The sequence below is a fragment of the Mixophyes fleayi genome, chromosome 5 (genome assembly GCF_038048845.1).
Source record: "Mixophyes fleayi isolate aMixFle1 chromosome 5, aMixFle1.hap1, whole genome shotgun sequence".
NCBI classification, from domain to species: domain Eukaryota; kingdom Metazoa; phylum Chordata; class Amphibia; order Anura; family Limnodynastidae; genus Mixophyes; species Mixophyes fleayi.
Genome location: NC_134406.1, coordinates 234680227 through 234699663, shown reverse-complemented (window position 1 = coordinate 234699663; position 19437 = coordinate 234680227). Strand labels below are relative to the sequence as shown.

At 38.2% G+C, this 19437-nt stretch overlaps 2 protein-coding genes across 2 annotated transcripts; one reads left to right on the top strand and one right to left on the bottom strand.

The window, feature by feature from the left end:
* Positions 1 to 1337: 1337 nt before the first annotated feature.
* On the bottom strand, positions 1338 to 4388 carry TMEM70 (transmembrane protein 70). Its single transcript, XM_075213664.1, has 3 exons — positions 4154 to 4388; positions 3283 to 3394; positions 1338 to 1803 (listed from the first exon to the last, which is right to left on the bottom strand). Exons 1-3 carry the CDS (start codon positions 4301 to 4303, stop codon positions 1355 to 1357), a joined length of 711 nt encoding a protein of 236 aa, XP_075069765.1. The 5' UTR covers positions 4304 to 4388; the 3' UTR covers positions 1338 to 1354.
* A 3369-nt stretch (positions 4389 to 7757) lies between these two features.
* On the top strand, positions 7758 to 12105 carry ELOC (elongin C). Its single transcript, XM_075213663.1, has 4 exons — positions 7758 to 7892; positions 8547 to 8597; positions 10020 to 10163; positions 11892 to 12105. The coding sequence occupies exons 2-4, from the start codon at positions 8594 to 8596 to the stop codon at positions 12080 to 12082; spliced, it is 339 nt and encodes a 112-aa protein (XP_075069764.1). The 5' UTR covers positions 7758 to 7892; positions 8547 to 8593; the 3' UTR covers positions 12083 to 12105.
* Positions 12106 to 19437: the final 7332 nt, after the last annotated feature.

Below are 19437 nucleotides of genomic sequence, written 5' to 3'. Positions count from 1 at the left end.
GTGAGCTGGTGAATGGGAACTGAGACCAGAGGAATGAGTGAGAGGATGGAGGATGAGAGAGGGTGAGGTAACCAAACATGGTAAAGTGGATAGCCGGTAAGCTTTTAGGAATAGGTGAGTTTTCAGTGCCCGTTTAAAGCTGGACAGACGAGGGGATAGTCTGATAGAACGAGGGGAACATTCCAGCGGCTGGCAGCCCAGAAGAAATCTTGGATTCGGGAGTGAGATGTGGTGAACAGAGAGGAGTTAAGGCGATGGTCACTGGCCCATCGCAGGGGACGGTAGTGTATATGGAGAGGAGGTTGGAAGTGTAGGGAGCAATGGTGTAGGTGAGGGCCTTGCTTCTGAAAGTGAGGAGTTTGAAGAGGATTCTGTAGGGGAAGTAGAACCAGTGTAAGGCTAGGCAGAGAGGGGAGGCAGATGTAGAGCGACATGAGAGGCAGATAAGTCTAGCAGCCACATTATTGAGTATAGATCGAAGGGGAGCGAGATGGGAAATCAGGAGCACATGCTGTCATTAACTAACTCCAAGCAACACATATGTATAAAATAAGACAGGGATGCGATATATAAATCGTTAAAAATGAATTGCTCAAAAGCACATTACAATGTCTTTGTTAAATATTAAAATATATTTGACCTGTATAGTAAGTTCAATCTTATAATGCTTAAAAATGTAGGCAATTTTATGTTGTTATTTTCCTTATATGGACATTAACAGGCTGATGAAAAGTAATCCCTGTAATACTGTAAGTTTAGTGAATTCCCTGCTAACTACATAGACATATTAAACAGAATTGCAATGGAAGCCCCACTTCTATAGCAGAGGCCTGGGTTTCATCCATAAAGTTTAATGATCTTAGGGCAGTGGAAAGAGGATTAGTATTTACAGCTTGTCTCCTAGTGTGGAGTTAAGACAAAAAGGGGGCATTCTCCAGTCACCAGGGTGTATTTCTCTTGGGGGGGAGGGGGAGACACACATGAAGTTGGAAAAGTCTTCACATTGACAGTAAGATAAAATTAACAGATGATCCCAAGAATAAGCCCATATGATTAGGGCTGTGCATTGGAATCTACTACATTGCAAATATAACTTGCAATGTATAGCAGCACTCAGTCCTCTTGTTTCTGATTAGCTAAATAATGTGAAAACTTTGCCCATAGTTTAATATCCCATCACTGGGGTATTGGTTGTTTTAATCATCATTTAGCACCTATACTTAATTTTATTCTTAAGTCACTGGGTACCATTTTTGCAGGATGAGACAAAAAAGAATCATAAATCCAACAATATTCATAACTTATGAACACATAAAAATGAAAGTGGTCATCACACATTCACAAGGGAAGGAGTTTATTTTTCCTCAGATGGTGGATCCAGTTCTTCAGGATTAAAACTAAATGGTTTATCATAGCCCATCAGATGATGATAGTCCCAAGGATTTGAAAATAACGCTGGATTAACCAACATTGATTTCTTTTTGGCATAAAAGGTTGTGAACATCTTGCTAATTCCAGGTATTTCAACATCCTCTGTAGAGAAAACAGTCCTTTTCTCCATAAGAAAGGCATTATAAGTAACTGCAGTATAGAGGTCTCTGTCCCTGTTGTGATATAAGCGAGCCACATACCCCTTTGTTATAAAATGCAGAGTAACAGGTGTGACAAAGGTGAAGAATCCCACCACACTAAAGAAAGCAATCTGTAAAGCAAGGTTGTCTGTTCCAATCCCGGACTTCACCATGATAAATGGCAGGATAAACAAGCTGGCCATGCTGGTGGAATATGAGAAGAACTTCACTCCTGTGTGAACAAAATGTGTCCATAGGTTACATTCAAAATTATTTGTTTACAAATATATCACTTACAGCAACAACTGCATGCTATACTCCTGTTAGAGGAAACCTTAACTTTTTACATGGTATTATAAACCAGCCAATACCACTTTGTGCCTTAGTGATGTCACTATTGCCTGGTGAATTGATAGCCATTGTGTGGATTGAACCTAACTACATAATGTGTAAGTGACATAAGTTGTGTTTAGTAGGTTCCTGTGGATTCCAACTGGGAGCATATGTGCTGTAGAAGAAGGATTGTTTTTTTTGCTCTTCTCCAGTGCCTTTAAAACATAATTTATAACCCACTATACTAGTATTTTTATTTACAAAAGAACAATAAGAGGACATTACAGCTATATGCCATAAATATTTACTGTTTCAGGTTGAGTACAAATAAATAAAGATGTCCAGCCAGACTAAGGTTAAAGCCCCCATCCACCCACTAGGAGAAGGCTGGAGTCTGATCTGCAGGACCACTGCAGTTTGAGAGATACCATCCACTACGCTTCAATAAAATGCCTAAACCGGCCAGTCAGTGCTCTATTTATACCCCCCCCAAAAAAAGGTTGAACATATGACAGCTTAAATCATCAAGCTGTGTGCTGGTAAACTATACGTCCTTTAAACTACACTAAATTACAACACAGTTCAATACCTGAACATATTAAACTTTTCTGTAAAGTCAAGTGCTCCAGAGGCGGAAATGATCCACACTGCAGTTCACACGAGAAATGTGTTCTCTACATTATTGCAATTAGTGCGACCTTTCCCAATCTCCTTTCCCATACCTGATGATCCTCTACATTATTCCCAGCTATGGTCAAATTTGAATTGAAGCCAGTCAATTGGTCTATGGAGCGTTTTCATGGAAACCGCAGTTCAATTCACAGTATCAGCTCCCAATTTCAGTTTCTAAGCACCAAAAACAGACCGTAGGTTGATTTGGGTAAGAAAGTATACTATTGCTCCCCAGAAGTTATTGAGCACATAAAAAGGTGTACAGCTGATGATCTCCATATTGAAAGAAGAACTCCAGTTTTTCGGATTCAATTTTATATAAACTGCCCTGTTACAAAGTAGATAAACATCAGGGACATACCCCAAGACCCTGTTTAAGGTCGATCCCAGTGCCCCCACTCTACTTCGAGCCTGGAGAATGTTCTCAGTTAACAGGGCTGACTGCAGATTATGGGTCTCAACTGATCAAATAAAATGTGTCAACTTTAAATATTTTTTAGGCAAGAAGGGCAGATGAACACATTAAGCAGAAAAGGGGTATCAGACAAACAGTGTTGGTTGGAGAAGAGACCCCTCACCATTTAAGTAGTTGGAGTAAGGGACGACTTTGTATAACATTTTGCTGGGAGACTAAAGTACTTCCTTTAATGGAACGTCAGTAAGATTTTATGCTTAGTCAAAGGCAGGCTATAGATGAAGAACATACCAATTACTGCCTTAGCCAGGTTTCCAGTATAAACCAAACAGCCTTGGTCATTGTTTGCGGGAGCTGATGACGTGCATACAAAGCGAGCAAGCTTAAAATCAAGGACAGTAACCTAAGGGAGAGGGAAAACAAATTGAAGATGAGAAATTTAAACCATACACAAAAGTGTTTATTTAACAACAACAAAAACTAATTTCATCATAGGTCATGACAGTCTGTCACCAAATCTAGAGAAATAAACTTCTCGGTGGCTTAGTGTTTAGCACTTCTGCCTCACAGCGCTGGGGTCATGAGGTTAATTCCAAACCTTGACCTTATCTGTGTGGAGTTTGTATGTTCTCCCTGTGTTTGCGTGGGTTTCCTCTGGGTGCTCCGGTTTCCTCCCACACTCCAAAAACATACTAGTAGGTTAATTGATTTTCATAGCTCTGCAAAAACCTCTTGTTGTTAATAAGCCAAAGCTTAATCATTAAAGAGTACCTACCACCTAATAATAAAAACAGTATTGGAGAGCAGTCCAAACAGAGTTGCAATGGAACTCAGAGCAGTCATTATAGAAGACTGCTCTCCAAACGTTTGCATTGTGCCTAAAGGAGGAGTTTGGTGGAGTGAGGATGCACGCATGATGTGTGCACATGAGCATACTTTATTTTGGGGTTTTTTTTTTGTACGATCAGCATCTAAGTATTTGATACCGATAGTACATGAGTATTTGAGGACGTGCATTAAACACAGGAAAAGTAACACTAATGTGTATGAGGCCTAACGGTACTCTCTTCTCAGCCCCTCTGTTACAATATCACATTCCTCCCTGCAAGGACACACACTATTCCTCCCTATGACACCCTCCTGCCTCGCACAGTGACAGCACCTGACCAGGGGGCAGGAGACTCCTCCGCGCGCTGCTTTGCACGGTGTCTCGCACCAGGAAACGAAGGCAGGATCGCGTGCTCCCGGGGCCCCTGCGCACCACGCTCAGGAACCCGAGCGGGCACCGACCACACACAGCTAAGCGGAGCATGTCCTCGGTGCAGATAAACCGGATGTTCTACCGCCTCTTAGAACCGCACTGACCCGGATATACTATTAAATAAGTTACCCTCTCCCATAGCGTAATATCCCGGATGTGCTAATACAGCGTCCACCTGTAATCACAGCACTTCCTGGCTGTTGCCAGGGAGCGTGTACACAGATGGGTGCACCAGTCTCCTAGGTCCGTGTCACAACAACTGCAGAGCCCATAAGTTCCTCATCCCCAGGCTGGTGTTTTATCAGCGATACTGTTACATGTGTTAGTGATGGGAGCATTGATAAAATCAGTGCAGTATGGTTGTTATAGTGCTGTTCTTTACCGTTATATAAAATAGTAACAAACACAATCAATACAGATGTATAATTTAAATAGATCCAGTAGAGCAGTCTCACATTAATATATTTCAAAGGAATTGCATGACTCACATGTGGACATTTATTATGTGTTTTTTAGGATGAAATACTAAAACTCAATAATAGAACTTAAATGTTTTAATTATCTAAAAATGACTTTTACATTCTCTGTAAAACAATACATACTATGTTGATATAAATAATGACACAAGACATAAGGGAAAGCGAGAGGTCTGGATAAGAAAGAAAGACTTGGTTGTCATACAGGTGGTACTGGCGGGCAAATGTGGTGATGAGGTCACCAAGAGAGTAGGTGTAAAGGGAGAAGAGCAGGGGGACAAGAACGCATTCTTGGGGGACTCCGACAGGTAAGGAAGAGGAGAGGGGTTGTCGTGAACATAGAGAAGTTACAGTTATATATAAGGGTTAACCCATCACATAATTGTTTGGAATAAGGCCTAAATCATAACTTCAATGTAAATATGGTTTATCAAATGAATCCATTGATAAATTGAGCTACTAAAGAGTAAAATGTAAAGTCAGAAAGTCTGCTGTGTATTCAGTGACTCTGCACATCCCAGTGTTAGAAGATAGCAGTGTCACCTGTAGCAGCTTCAAAGGGCTCCTGCTGTGAGCTATATCCTGACACAAGTTAGTTTTTGGACACCTGTATAGACTTTGTGGGGCCGTTCACAACTTGACATCCTTGCAGACAAAGGCCGCATTTGAAGGCTGCCTATACAGGTATATAGAAATAGGAGCTGCAAAAGGAAAATGTCTTCATATTTCATACTTTGGGAAATCTGGGTGGCACTCCATACTGAAGGTCAAAAACCACACCCGGGTTGTGAATTGTACTTACTAGCGTTACCCGGGAACAGCTATAATTACGTCTTTGAGAAAGGTATTTCATATTGCTATTATGACCGGTTTATTGATGGGGGAGTTATGTTTCTCTGATATATCTGAGAAAAGCTAAGACAGGTAAAAATTTAGAAATAGTTTTGAACAAGCCTTAGGTGACACCGAATGGACATTTCCGCTCCCACATTAGCATCCACACTGCCCCTGTGAATGCCGTCCCATCTGAGTTTGCTTAAAAACCTGTGTTGTGAAGGGAAGGGACAAATGGTTAGTCTTTTGGGAAAATCAATCCATCTTCCTAGCCAATTTCCCATGGCACAGATTATACAACTCATGTAAGTTATACTCTGAATGTAATCCCTTTTATTTTAAACTGCTTTGCTTGTGTATGTTATGTCAGTTGTTTATTAATTATTTTTTTTATATTTAAATGCCCTGTATGTTTGTATATTAAATCTATAAAATTAATAAGTGGTGTCCTTGATACTCTAATTAATCCATTAGCCTGTTAAGAAGAATATAGTTCGACCAAGTTAACTCTTTGAATGCCAGTGTGTGATTTGTTAAAACATTTGACTAACAAGCCTAGTGTGTGCTTGCATTTACATTTGTGTAACAGTCTCTAGGTGTGAAGAGTTAACCCTTTGTTTGCTGGTGTGGACCTTGCTAGCCTATGGGTAGCCAGAAGCCTTGTGTGCCAGTGTGGGACAGTATATTGGGGTCCTATTGCCCGTATTCAATAAGTGGTGGAAAACCTGAAGTGTGTTGAGGTGTGAGAGTGCGGTATAGGGGCGATTCAGTAGGTCTATAGCCTGTGTGATAGGTAGAGAGAGACTGCGGGCTGGAATCGTGTGTAACCTCATGCAGCAAACATTCCAAAGTCACAGTTGCTGGGAGTGTGTTCGTGACAGGGGTGGAGTTGGGTGTAGAGACTGAAAGTAGTTGCACAGGGGCCTAAAAATTTGAGTTTAAAAAAGGATGAAGTGGTCAACAGTATTGAAGACAGCAAAGAGGTCAAGAAGGGAGAAGTGTCCCTTAGATTTAGTGAAGAGAAGGTCATTAGTGACCTTAGTGAGGGCAGTTTCGGTGGAGTTGAGGAAGCGAAATTCGTACTGGAATGAGTCAAGGAGGGAGTGAGGTGACAGAAAGGAGGTTGTAGACAACCTTTTCAAAAAGGCAAAAGAAGAAGTGAGATAAGGCAGTAATTAGAGAGGTAAGGTCAAGTGAGGTTTATTGAGTATGGGGGAGACTACAGCATTTTGAAGGTGGGAAAGGTACCAGACAAGAGGGAAGGTTGAGGAGTTGGGTAAGGTAGGAGCAGGCCTCGAGATAGAGGGGGAGCAGAGCAGGGATATGCATACATGTATCCATATGTAATATGCATAGTGAATATGTCTTTACCATTTTTGTGTCCCGGATGCTGTGACGATATAAGATGTAGTTACTATCAGAATTAAAACACAAAAAACCTATCAGGGTGGAAAAGCCCTTAATGCAACATGAACACTGAAGCAGTACTCTGTGCGCACAGCTTTAGGGTAATGGTTGTTGGGTGCTTTGTGCACCTTCATATTTTAATCTAGGAACCTAGGCCACTGTCACACAAGCGCAGATACTTTAAGTGAAAGCCGTTGGGTGAGTTCAGATTGTATTAGCACTTAATGTGACATGAAATAGGGCTACATTAGCAATTTTTAAATGTGTGTGATTAATCACAAGACCATGCACATGATTTGCAATAATGATTCACTCAGAAAAATATTAACGTATAGAGCCAAGAAAATAACCAAAGATAATAGCGAGGAATGCATCCATTATACAAAGAGGATCTGTACTGTGTGTAGGTTGTCAATTTTTTAAAGCAGCACAAGTTTCTGGGCAAATCTTTAAAACCTGGGATGATCCCTTGAAAATTTGAAATGTTGCTACTTATAACAATGTCACATGTGGACCAAAAATATGTCACTTATTAAAAAAAAGTCTGACTATATAATTAAAGATAAAACAGTAATATTTTTAGGTTGCTATGAAGATAGCAATGTATACAGAATTCAGGGTAGGTCGCAGCTTTTAGCCTACAGAAACTACATAGTTGTAACCAAAATTATGTTTCTCCTTCTCTGAAGATTGGTCTCCAGAAAAATGGCCGCGACCTTAAGATTATATGTATATGTACACTCTAGTGACGATTTTGTGGGCTTGTAGCCCCCGGTCAGAGTAATAATATATTTAGCAACAGAATGATCTCAACTTCCTCTCTCATCGCAGGGTGTGACCTTCCGGAAGTGATTGTGTCTCCTGTGACTGTCGCTAAGGAAAGCGATCGAGGCCGCGGTAGGAAAACCGGGATCTGCGGCCGGGTGAGGAACGGGTGTTCTTAGGAATGAGTCGGGCGAGCCGAATGTGTCGCATATATGTGCCCCTAGTCAGTACAGTGTCGTCGTCCCCCCTTCATAGGAACCTATCCTATAAGAATAGAATACTGTATTGTACAGATGATGTTACACCGGCATCTGTGATCAGAGCTGCCCCTGTCTGTCTATACAGAATATACCTCCCAGTGTGATCACACTACATGTGTGCCATGATTGTCTGACTCCTCCATCTATATAAGTGATGGAGCTTTGAAGCTTTTATTGTTTTAATAGTTAATTGTTCAGGTGACTGACAATATTGCTGTTTCTTTCATTTCATAATCTAAATGGGGGAATATATTACTTTAACGTATGTTTACATACAATCCATCTTCTGCTCCAGAAAGAACATTAAATTGTGTGTGTGTGATACACATGTAATCTGTAGGAAATATTGCACATGTTTAAAGTTCGTTGTGGGTTGTTTTTTTTGTTATGTTTTTTGTCATGAATATATCTATAGCATAGAATAAAGAAATTCATATCTTATTTTGATATGAAACTAGAGCTCTGTAATTTATTCAAATAGGCACATCTCAAGTAACTTGTGGTTAAATGAGTATAACAATGTAACTATGTTGCTTTTGTTTCCTCCTTTAGAAATTTACATTCGTGTTCCAGGCAAAAAAAAAATTAACACAATCAGGATGGGTACGTTAAGTATTTTCTTTTGCATGTATGATTTTGCTCTCAAGTTAACTGCACAGAGATGTGCCAATGGTTGGCTGTAATTTAGTGAAATCTACGATAATAACAAACTTTAAGCTGTACCAACAACTGCAACTGGAGAGACCTTGGTGCATTGAATCTTTTACGATCAGTGGAGAGAAAAAAAAAGAGAAATTCAACTACTGAAATACCCGATTTGTTCTTTTTACTTCATTCTCCTTAAAACGTTGTATTTATTAGAATTTTTTTTTTATAAGGCACATGTATTGTATTGTTTTGTGTAGTATGATAGCAATTGTTTCTTTTCAGAGGATCTAAAGTCCCTTTAAAATTCAGACTTAACTTAAGCAGAGGCATGAGCTACAATGTGTTCTGTTACTTAGCGGTTTTACCTCTGTCTAAAGCTCTGCCTGTGACCCCAGGGGTAAGGAATGCTATCAAATATATTTAAAAATATGTTTGATACCAGTACAAGTAGTAATTTTTTTTTATTAGTATTTTTACAGACTTAACAACGCTAACATTTTTTTTTAAAAAAAATTCCCCTGTGTGGGGGCAAGTGTTTGATTTCCTCACTGCCTCTGTGGACCTCCAAAAGTTAATCTTGGCGATTTTTATAGGAGTAAAGAAACGCCTTAATTTTCCACAGATAATTTGCACTTCATTTGTATTCTTTTTTTTTTTCTGGCATTTTTTTTGGATGGGATATTTCTACTTATCAGCTTTGCTGTTGCAGTAAGGATTAACTGGCTTGCTGAGTTCGGCATCGTTATTTCGGTAACACGAGATGTTAATGGGAATTGTAGCCGTCTGCCAAATTATATTGTAGTTGATATCCTAAAACATCCTAACTAATTATTAAGAATGTGAGTCATGTTGTTAAACTGTTACCTTTAGTGTCGTGTCTTAGTAAACAAGTCAAGTACATATAGTTAAATAGTAATTCCCATTAAAAACTGATTTTCTCCTTCCTCCAAGGTGCTTGGGAGAAAAATGAATTAAATGGTAAACTCCCATTAAAATGAAGTACTATTGGCTCTGTGATGTTCAGTATTCTTATGAGGTGGTCTGCATATACAGAGTATTGTGAGCCTGGTCTTCTGTAAAAATAGATGCTATACAATAGTGTCTATATAAAGACATGATACAAAACTGCCATGGTGTCCTGCGGTTCTCCACTGTTTAGTTTTGAGGAGAATATTTATCCTTGCTAGCTGTTTCCCACTTTTTACTTGTAGTTTAATTTTCCCTAAGTCTTTCTCCAGTTGAATTTCCTTGTAGAATGTTGGCAAATTTAGAGCAGTAAATAAAATGTACATGCCATTTACAGCTGCAAATCACTCTTGATGGCCATGCAGACCATGTATTGTCTTGCAGTCTAATGGAGTGAATGTTTCTTTACAGATGGTGAAGAGAAGACCTTTGGCGGCTGTGAAGGGCCTGATGCTATGTATGTGAAGCTGATTTCATCTGATGGCCATGAGTTTATTGTTAAAAGGGAACATGCTTTGACATCTGGAACAATAAAGGCCATGTTGAGTGGGCCAGGTATGTGTGGCTGGGTGTCCCATGAGAGGAAATTATATTAAAAAAAATAAAATAAAACCCCCCAAAAAAAAAACTAACTTGTTTAACTACTTGATGACCAGAGGGGTTTTGCCCCTTTAGGACTAGACCAATCCTTATGTTTTGGAAATATATCTGTTTTATCTAGAATAACTCTTCTATGTTTACTCTATCCAAGCATTTTTTTTATTGTATTGTTTTGGGTTGTTTTGGTTTTTTTACAAATGGGGCTTATTATGGTAGCATTTTGCAATAAATATCTTTATTTTATGGGCTTTATGTAGGGGGGAAAAAAACTTCCCAAACTTACTTGGGCAACGCCAGAATATTACCTCAAAATGTAACCCGCTAGCTCTTCAGAGTATAGGGATACCAAATATGTTCAACAAAATAGAGGTAATCCATCAACACTGAGGATTGGTCTCTACTTTCTGCTATATATTGGGAAGGAAACATTTTTATACTTTGTTGAGGGCCAGATGCAGTTATAGGGAACATAAACCATGGTATACATTTTATTAGGGGTTTTTTCCCTTTGAACATATATAATCAGCATCAACATTTATTTGTATAGTGCCAGCAAATTCCATAGCACTTTACAATTGGATATATAATTATAAATATAAACACCCTTAGGAAATTATATAAATATGATATCCTAAGCGTGGATGTAAGTGGGTGACTGAATGGATGGGCAAACATTAGGGTGGTGATTTTTGTCCCCCTCCCCCCACACTACCTCCCGTTTTTTTCTGAGCTGAACTAATATTCATAACAATTCAACTTATGACTAGGAATCACGTGATATCAACAGATAGACTTTTAATGTGCGTATTTTTTTTTTTCTTTGAAAAAATGTGACCAGCGTCTTAAAAGTACAAAGACGATACCTATATGTTACACCTGAATAAAGTCTTGAAAATGGGAAAGTTCTTTCAGAAGTCTTGTAGTAATGTCTTTAAATCTTCTGAGAAATGTTTCCGTATTCATTTGTCACCCAAAAAACAATAAAAAATATGGTGTAATATTTTTGGTAAAGGAGATAGATATATATATTAAAGCATTCACTAGAAGGTTGTTTATCACTGTAATCTGTGATACAAGTGATTTTTAAATTCATGCGGTGTTTGAATGTGTGTCGCCAACACTCTTTTGTACGTGACCTTGCTAGACATAAGGTTTCTTGGCACTTTAAATACATTTATTTTTCTTGTCTTGGATATGAGTCCAAACTCTTATATAGGATTTTCATCAGGATTCATAGGAAAAGAGCAAAGAAGCTTCACATAGTGTTACCTTTTTTGATGAGTAGGAAAACACAATAAAAAACACTTACACAAGTTAATTCCCATAACAAGTTGTCTCCCTACCAGATCCAAATAGTATATCTGCATAACAAGTAAAATGCAGAAAAAGACTCGGGTATTGTGCTGCAAATTCTTTGTAGAAGAAGCGAACAATCCCCAGCCTTATGTGGTGTTTGTAAGTGTTTTGTTTGTTTGTTTGTTTTTTTTGTTTTTTTTTTTTATTATATCTAGGGTATCCCAGATGCAGTCACAGAAAATGGTTATACGGAATTTTAACCATTTTTGTAATTCTTGTGACTTTTTTTTTTTTTTTTCCCTTTTTTTTTTTTTATTGTGGTGTTATTGTTATTTTTTTTTAATTGAATTTTTATTGTAATCTTACAATTTGTTTTTTTTATTGCAGGACAGTTTGCTGAAAATGAAACCAATGAAGTGAATTTCAGAGAGATTCCTTCCCACGTCCTATCAAAAGTATGCATGTATTTTACTTACAAAGTTCGTTATACAAACAGTTCCACAGAAATCCCCGAATTCCCCATTGCACCGGAGATTGCACTGGAGCTCCTGATGGCAGCAAACTTCCTAGACTGTTAAATAAAGTAAATTAATGGAAATGACTCTTACATGTTTGTTTTTGTATTTAAAGCCTCCAACTTAATTAGCTTTTTCATTTTAGCATGGTTGCACCCTTCTATGAGCAATGTATGTCATTTTATGCACCTCCTTCTTTAACAGAGCAAGTGGACTGATGAGCTTTGCTTCTTGGCTTGCATAGTGTTTCCTCTCACCATAACATTAATAAACCAATGTGACAATGGTTTCCATTATGGTTTAGATATTACTTTATTTCATAGTTTGGTGCTGTAACAGTCTAGATTTTTTTTTTTTAAATTGCCTATTGTTTTCAAAGATCTTCTTGTGAACATATACTCATTCCATGACACTATTTAACACGTTTTGCAAATGGTCAGTCATTTTAGGTTCTGAGTGACTCCATTCACTGTCCTAATATTAGTGTCAGAAAGTCTGACATGTATGGTAATTGGTGCTTCCTGACTCCCCGCCTCACTTAAAGCAGCAACTCCATGAAAAAGTGTGTTTTTAACATCACTGTGACAGGCTATAAGAAGAAGCGTGGTAATTATACTCTTTCCTTGTTTTTTTCTTCTTACTGCTATTAATGATAATTCTTAGATTTTCTACAATGTAATGTGACTACCATGGCAACAACAGTCACATGGCACATGATGTAATGAGCAGAGAGGCTTTTGCACACCCCTCTGAGCTCTGTTTTCACTGTGACAAACCCCCATCTTCTCCACCCTCTAATCACATGAAATGCTGAGTCTATGAGCCACTTTGTCTGTGTCTGGCAGCCATACTTTTCCCTCCAGAGTGATTTTGAAAGGAGATAATGATTTTGTAGGAGGATGTAGAATAAAAATTGCGTAAATACATGCTTAAAATGTACTTAACTTGCTATATACAGAGGAAAAAAAACCTATGTGGGAATGTTGATTTTAACTGATATTCCTGAAACATGTTTCATAAAAGGCAACTTGAATTTTTTTTTGTATTTTTTTTTTTTCAAAGTGGTGGTCTTAATTTACAAATTGTAGGATGTTGTGCACCTTCAGAGCATTTCTTTTTATTAGTACATTGATCTATTGATTTTATCAGCATTGTATTTTATACTAAAGGCAACTAAATCTAAAATATAGGCTGCCTTATTTAAAATATCCTAACTGTGACAATTATATAAGGTATCTTGAGTGCAAACTGTTCAGTTATCAGTCATTTTTTTGGGGGTCTAATTAAGACTCGTGTCATTCAATAGGATTACTAACTGGGGTGTAGATTTACTAAATGTTCCGAAAAGGAAATGTGAAGTCGTTGCCTATAGCAACCAATCAGATTCTAGATATGATTTATCTAGTTGGTACAATCTAGAAATTGATAGCTTAACATCTGTTTGGTTGCTATGGGCAATACCTCCACATTTTCCCTTTAGAATCTTTAGTGAATCTATCCCAGAAAGTCTATGTTGTGCATAGAAGAATTCCTGAAAATGGGAACATTATCGCTGTTCTGATATTAAATGTTCCAGCAAATTAATATTTTTAGAAGCCAAATTTTAGTTAAGTTTAATGGTCAGCTAATTATTTAACATTATATACTTTTTTGTGCTTTGTCAGTATGCTGTAAATAATATAACTGATATTTCCTTAGATTCTGCTTTGCTCCATTATAATCAAAACTCTTCAGTTATTAAAACATTTAGGTATTGTCTGATTAATACAGCGCAAAACATTCTTACTTTAGCCTTCCCTTTAAAAGAGAGTACACACAAATTGTGTGTGAATGTTTTATTTATTTTTTTTAATGCATATTATCAAAATAAATAAGATTGTTTGCAGTTACTTATGTGATGGAAAAATAACCATCTATCAGGTTAGAAACAACTTTATTTACTTGTGTGCCGGACATTACTGCTGACATTTTTGAAGTGATTGCTAAAATATAGAAGATTGGGCTCTGCTATCTTTCTTATTCACTACAGCAGAACATGGCCGGAAGCCAGAGTTGCAATTTATTTTTACTTTGGTCTTGCTCCCTACAAAACACGTAAGGTTATATACACTATAATTGAATTCATGTCCATTTTTTTTTTTTTTTTTTTTATTGTAAAGTATAATTACACTGTTAGATAAGTGGTATTCTTTAAATATTTGCACCAACACACATATTTGCCAATAAAACATGGTACCTGTAATCTTTAGTTGAGAGGAACAGTGCTCCCTGCCTGTGATATAATATTATTTTGTTTTGGGTTTATTTTATTGCTATGGGTAACACACTATTACTCTGCCTTGAGACCTGAGGGGGAATATCAAAGGTAGTTTTTTTACTGCGGGTTTCAACTCTCCGCATATCTCCACAAATCACCTGGGATTTTAGCTTCACGTTACTGGACGTACGCTGCAGCGATTTGGAAACGTAAAATGGAAAGCGCTGTCGCTGGGCGGTGATATTCAGCGCGTTTAACCCCCAGCCACACATACCAAACCACTGGATCCTCATTGGCTGATCTAAAAACACAGGCATTGCGCAATTTCTACTTCACCTGCACTATTTAAGTCTTACTTGTGCCTAGCCTTAATTGCAGGAGAGAGAAGGAAGGGAATGATAATGATGATGTCTATTGACATAAATGGCTGCCCTCAAGCCAGGTGCTCACAGCCCAGTATGAGTACATTAAATGGTTCCCCGGACTTTAGATATCCCTGAAGCTCCTGGTGGGGGCTGAGCATGTGCACCACCCTTTTTTAACTTAACATTTGGCTTACGTCTCAGGAAAGTGTTGGTTGTGTAATCCCTGAGATGAGATCTTGGAAAGAGCCTGTAGCCATAAAGTGTAGGGCACACAATCATTTCTGCAGCTCAGACACTGCATCTTGATGTTTGTCTCTAAATCATGCCTCATCTTATCATACAGCTGCAGGAGGTAGGTTCAGTTTAAGCAAAACATCCGCACCACCTCCTGCCCTGAGAGGGAGTCCACGGCCAATCTAGCTCTAACCATATGAGCAGCAGTGAGGGACCTATGCGGATCCTGGATCTGGTGCTAAGGCTTCTCCATGCTCCTGCATCCCCCCCCTCATCAGTTATGCAGAGGACCTCTGTAGTGGGGTTCTTGAAATAAATTGCCATTTAGATATTGATAAGAGTCTACACTAACACCACAACCAGTCAAATGTGGTTACACAAATATTGTGAGGTTCTAAGCATTACATATATCAACAGAGCTTATGTTGACATTAACAGGTCCCATAATTCCAGGGTCCGTTTTTGAAAACCAGTCTGCAACTATGCTTTCAGCAACTGGAAATGTACATAGTTGTTTTTTTGTTTTTTTTTTGTTGTTGCTGCTCTTTGAAATGAAAACTCCCAAAAGGATCCACAATCTGTCCCCAACACCCGTTACAGGGGGTTGTGTGTAGGTTTTAATAGCTTTTCATTGTGCTATGTTATTACCTGTGTAATAGGGTTGTCTATAGCTGGATAACCTGAGTAGAGCGTATTTTTGTCCCCATGTTGTCTAACAGACAACATTACATTTGAAAAGTCCAGTGCCATTGGCTACCATCAAATCATGTCTTAAATAAGACATGGTGATAGTGAGCAGTATTTGCAACTGTGGCCAACTTCTTCTTTCTGACAGAAAAATCTGCAGAAAAGAACATACAAGTCCATCTAATTTGTAAAGTTTTTTTTGTTTTGTTTTTTTTGGGCGAGGGGGTATTTTTTATCTTTACAATAGTGATATGTTCCATTCATGCCTTAAACTTTGTTCTGTATGAGTCAATACCACAACCTTCTGTAACAAAATAAATAAAATACTGCCTTCCTGAACTTAACACCTTTTTGACATATGTAGCGCTCTAGCACATCCTTATCACTGGTGACAGCTATGTTCCTCTTTGCTCGGGAGAACCACCGACCCAACCATTGCTTTGTGATATTTACTGGAACAAGGAGTCTGATGAGACACAATTAATACACACAACAATCTTATGAGTTTTAAAATGAACACCAGTTAATTAAGTTAACATTTATGTTGCATAAAAGTTCTGATTAATGGTGATGCATATTTACTATTCTTCCCAATGAGAGAGATTTCTACTGTTTGAGCTCTACCTTTCCAGAACAATTCAGTATGTTAGTTGTTCCTGAACATCAAGTTCTATTAATATGACTCTCCTGTCAATAGTTTAAAACTCGCCTTTACAATACAACTCTCAGTACAGGATAATTGAAGGCTCAATAGTTTACTGCAGCAGAGGATAGGTATGAAGCACTTATATAGTCGCATAGAAAATTAAAAGTAGTTGTACATGTCACCACTTGGATCATGGCTTCATCATCTTGTAGGAAACTACTGTCCCCTATCTGATAATCAGTGGCCTAATGTGTGTGTATATAAGCTTCAACTCACCAGGACCTATTGTAATTGAATACAATATTTGTGTGATGCCCCTATATAGTCTTTAGCCACAGATGCCTGGTCAGAGGGAGCGTTTTCCTAGCGGGGTGATGCTTCGGGCACTTAAGATTTGGGTCTGATACTGTCAATTAATATCAGACATCTTGTCTGTTTTCTATCTACTTGCTTGAGATCACATTTGTGGCCATCTTTAGGGATATAATTAGCATGTATTACAGCGCTGGGGTCATGAGTTCAATTCCCGACCATGGCCTTATTTGTGTGGAGTTTGTATGCTCTCCCCGTGTTTGCGTGGGTTTCCTCCGGGTGCTCCGGTTTCCTCCCACACTCCAAAAATATACTAGTAGGTTAATTGGCTGCTATCAAAAATGACCCTAGTCTCTCTCTGTCTGTGTGTGTGTATGTGCTAGGGAATTTAGACTGTAAGCTCCAATGGGGCAGGGACTGATGTGAACGAGTTCTCTGTACAGCGCTGTGGAATCTGTGGCGCTATATAAATAAATGGTGATGATGATGTATCCCTATTGTGCTATCTGTAACCTTCTGTTGTGTAATCTATGGGCTCATCTACAGGAGTGGTTTTAAACATAACTGGAGAAAACTGCCTAGGAATAGTGCAATATATAAATCCATTGATCTCTATGCCATGTCTCTTGTGTCCCCATGCCAGTAGTGATAAATGTAGCTCAGAAGAAACTGCATACAACTAATGTCTGTGAATTGCCGATTTCTCAGGCATTTGCTGCGCTTTCAGTTTATGTGCAGCTATGTTTTATTATGAAAAGTTTTGCTCTTAGATTATTAGTATGGAAATAATCAAATAGGTTTTTTTTTTACCAACTGAATAATTTGTTTTGCGTCTGTGTTAATAATTTTGTTACTAGATATTATTTTTTTTCTCGCATTGCGTTCTATTTGTAATAGAATTCAAGAACCTAGTCATGTGTTCAAACCCTTATGTTGGACAATAAAATACACTATATGGACAAAAGTATTTAGCCACACTTTGTTAATTATTGAATTGAGGTGTTTCAATCAGGCCCGTTGCCAGAGGTGTATAAAATCAAGCACCTAGCCATGCAGTCTCTCTCCCTGTTGGTGTAATGATCAAGTGTCCGAATACTTTTGTCCAGATAGTGTATGAGGCTACAGATGAAAATAATTGATTGTCCCACTGGCCTATTACCTTCACTGAGCTAGAGAAAAAAAGATATAAAAGGTTACAGTGCTAGCAAGTATAATGTCCAAAAGTATTTGTGAAAATCTCACACTTCTGTGCAATTTTTATCCATACAAAATCTAGATTACTGGCATTAGTACATTCACTTCTTCTACTTGTTTACACATGGCAGGCAGCGTAACTTGGCACACCAGAGTTTATAAGATTTATAAATGCAGATCGAGCTTACTGTACTATGTGAGTTTAACAAGCAGGAGCACAAAGCCTCTATGTGCTACTAGCTATAATGTGTGGTGGAAAAACTCTGGCAGAAAATTTTGTAAGTGATCAGAATAATATTTTTATTATGAAAATATAGCAAATTAAATATATTTTGAGCCATCAAACCCAGTCCTTATCCTAGGATTGAATATTTTGTTATGAAAACATTTAGCACATAAAACATTGTTTTGTACATTTAATCATGTGTCTAGTATTTTTCCTAGTACACCAACTTTGTTTCTGAATCAACGTCCTCTAGTTGATAGCACAGCAAGAAGAGAGATATAACGGCGCTTCTCCTTTGAAATTTCTGTAGTGTGTACCCAGCTTCAAACACTTTTTAACCAACTTTTTATGCCGAGCGATTTTACATGCGATCGATGTTCCGATCGCTCGGTCCATGGACTGCATACACACTAGCCTTGTTCAGGACGATAAAGGGAAGAGCGGACGTCCCTTTAGTGACTTTTTACAGCCATGATGTGAGCAATCACTGTTGTGGATCGGTCGGAAGTTTATACACACTACACAACAGAAACGAGATTGGAACGAAAATATTAAACGGTACGACCAACCAAATGAGGCGACAATTGTCCATTTGGGCAGACTTTCGACCATCGTGTCACTACACACACTGACCCGACTTTTGAACGAACGGTCGTATGTTGGCTGATTTAGCTGATTATTGGATGAAAACTGTGTAGTGTGTACCCAGCTTTAGCTGCCAAGTAAATGGAACAATGTAAAAAGGCATATAGAGAAAGACAAATCTTCCTCTAAACTCGGCGCATAGGACACAAACATGCAGTATACAGAAATGAGTAAATATAATAATAAAAGGTGGATCTAAGCACAAACAATGAATAAAAACACTTGCAGTAATGTTTATACTCTTTGCTGCTGTAAGCAAGTGTAAACACTTGGTTAGGTATAATGGAGATAGGTCTTAACCTATTCTTTCCCTGTTATTGAACCGCTCCTTTACAGGAGCAAGTGGGTTGAAAGACATTTTCTAGATTTAATATTGATTCTTTTAAATACATCATTTTAATTCTACAGTATTCTGCAATATAATGGTTAAGTGCATATTGTGGCAAAGAGGTCTATTTACCACAGCTATCCTGCATAGGGACAGGTGAGATCCCATAAATATTTGCATAGCAAGAATCCTAGGCTGCGCTTCAAACAGATGGTTTAATGAGGTAATTAGATTAAAGGGAGGGGTTTATGTTATTTAAACCTGTACTGTGCCGCTATGTGTGTGACTGATGCTGAACATGTCGACCAGTGGATAGAGAGCTGGATTGTGATAGCATTAGGATCACCAGGAGGTGTAGACAACTTGGTATTGCTTACTGGTGTCATCCTGGGAATTCAACAATGTATACTGTTTTGTATATATGTGTCTGATGTCTGTGGGGTGTCAGAAGTTCTACAAGTGGTGTTAGAAGTGGGATCTGTAAAGGACAGCCAAAGCACAGCTGTCCACCAAGCAACCAGATG

What these genes read in the sequence shown, in the direction of transcription:
- TMEM70 (XM_075213664.1), bottom strand. Translation starts at nt 4,303, where the DNA reads ATGCTCCGCTTAGCTGTGTGTGGTCGGTGCCCGCTCGGGTTCCTGAGC. An exon ending in GTCTCCTGCCCCCTGGTCAG is followed by an intron (nt 3,395 to 4,153) that starts GTGCTGTCACTG and finishes CCTCTCCCTTAG; the next exon opens with GTTACTGTCCTTGATTTTAA. An exon ending in CCTGGCTAAGGCAGTAATTG is followed by an intron (nt 1,804 to 3,282) that starts GTATGTTCTTCA and finishes TTGTTCACACAG; the next exon opens with GAGTGAAGTTCTTCTCATAT.
- ELOC (XM_075213663.1), top strand. An exon ending in GGCCATGTTGAGTGGGCCAG is followed by an intron (nt 10,164 to 11,891) that starts GTATGTGTGGCT and finishes TTTTTATTGCAG; the next exon opens with GACAGTTTGCTGAAAATGAA.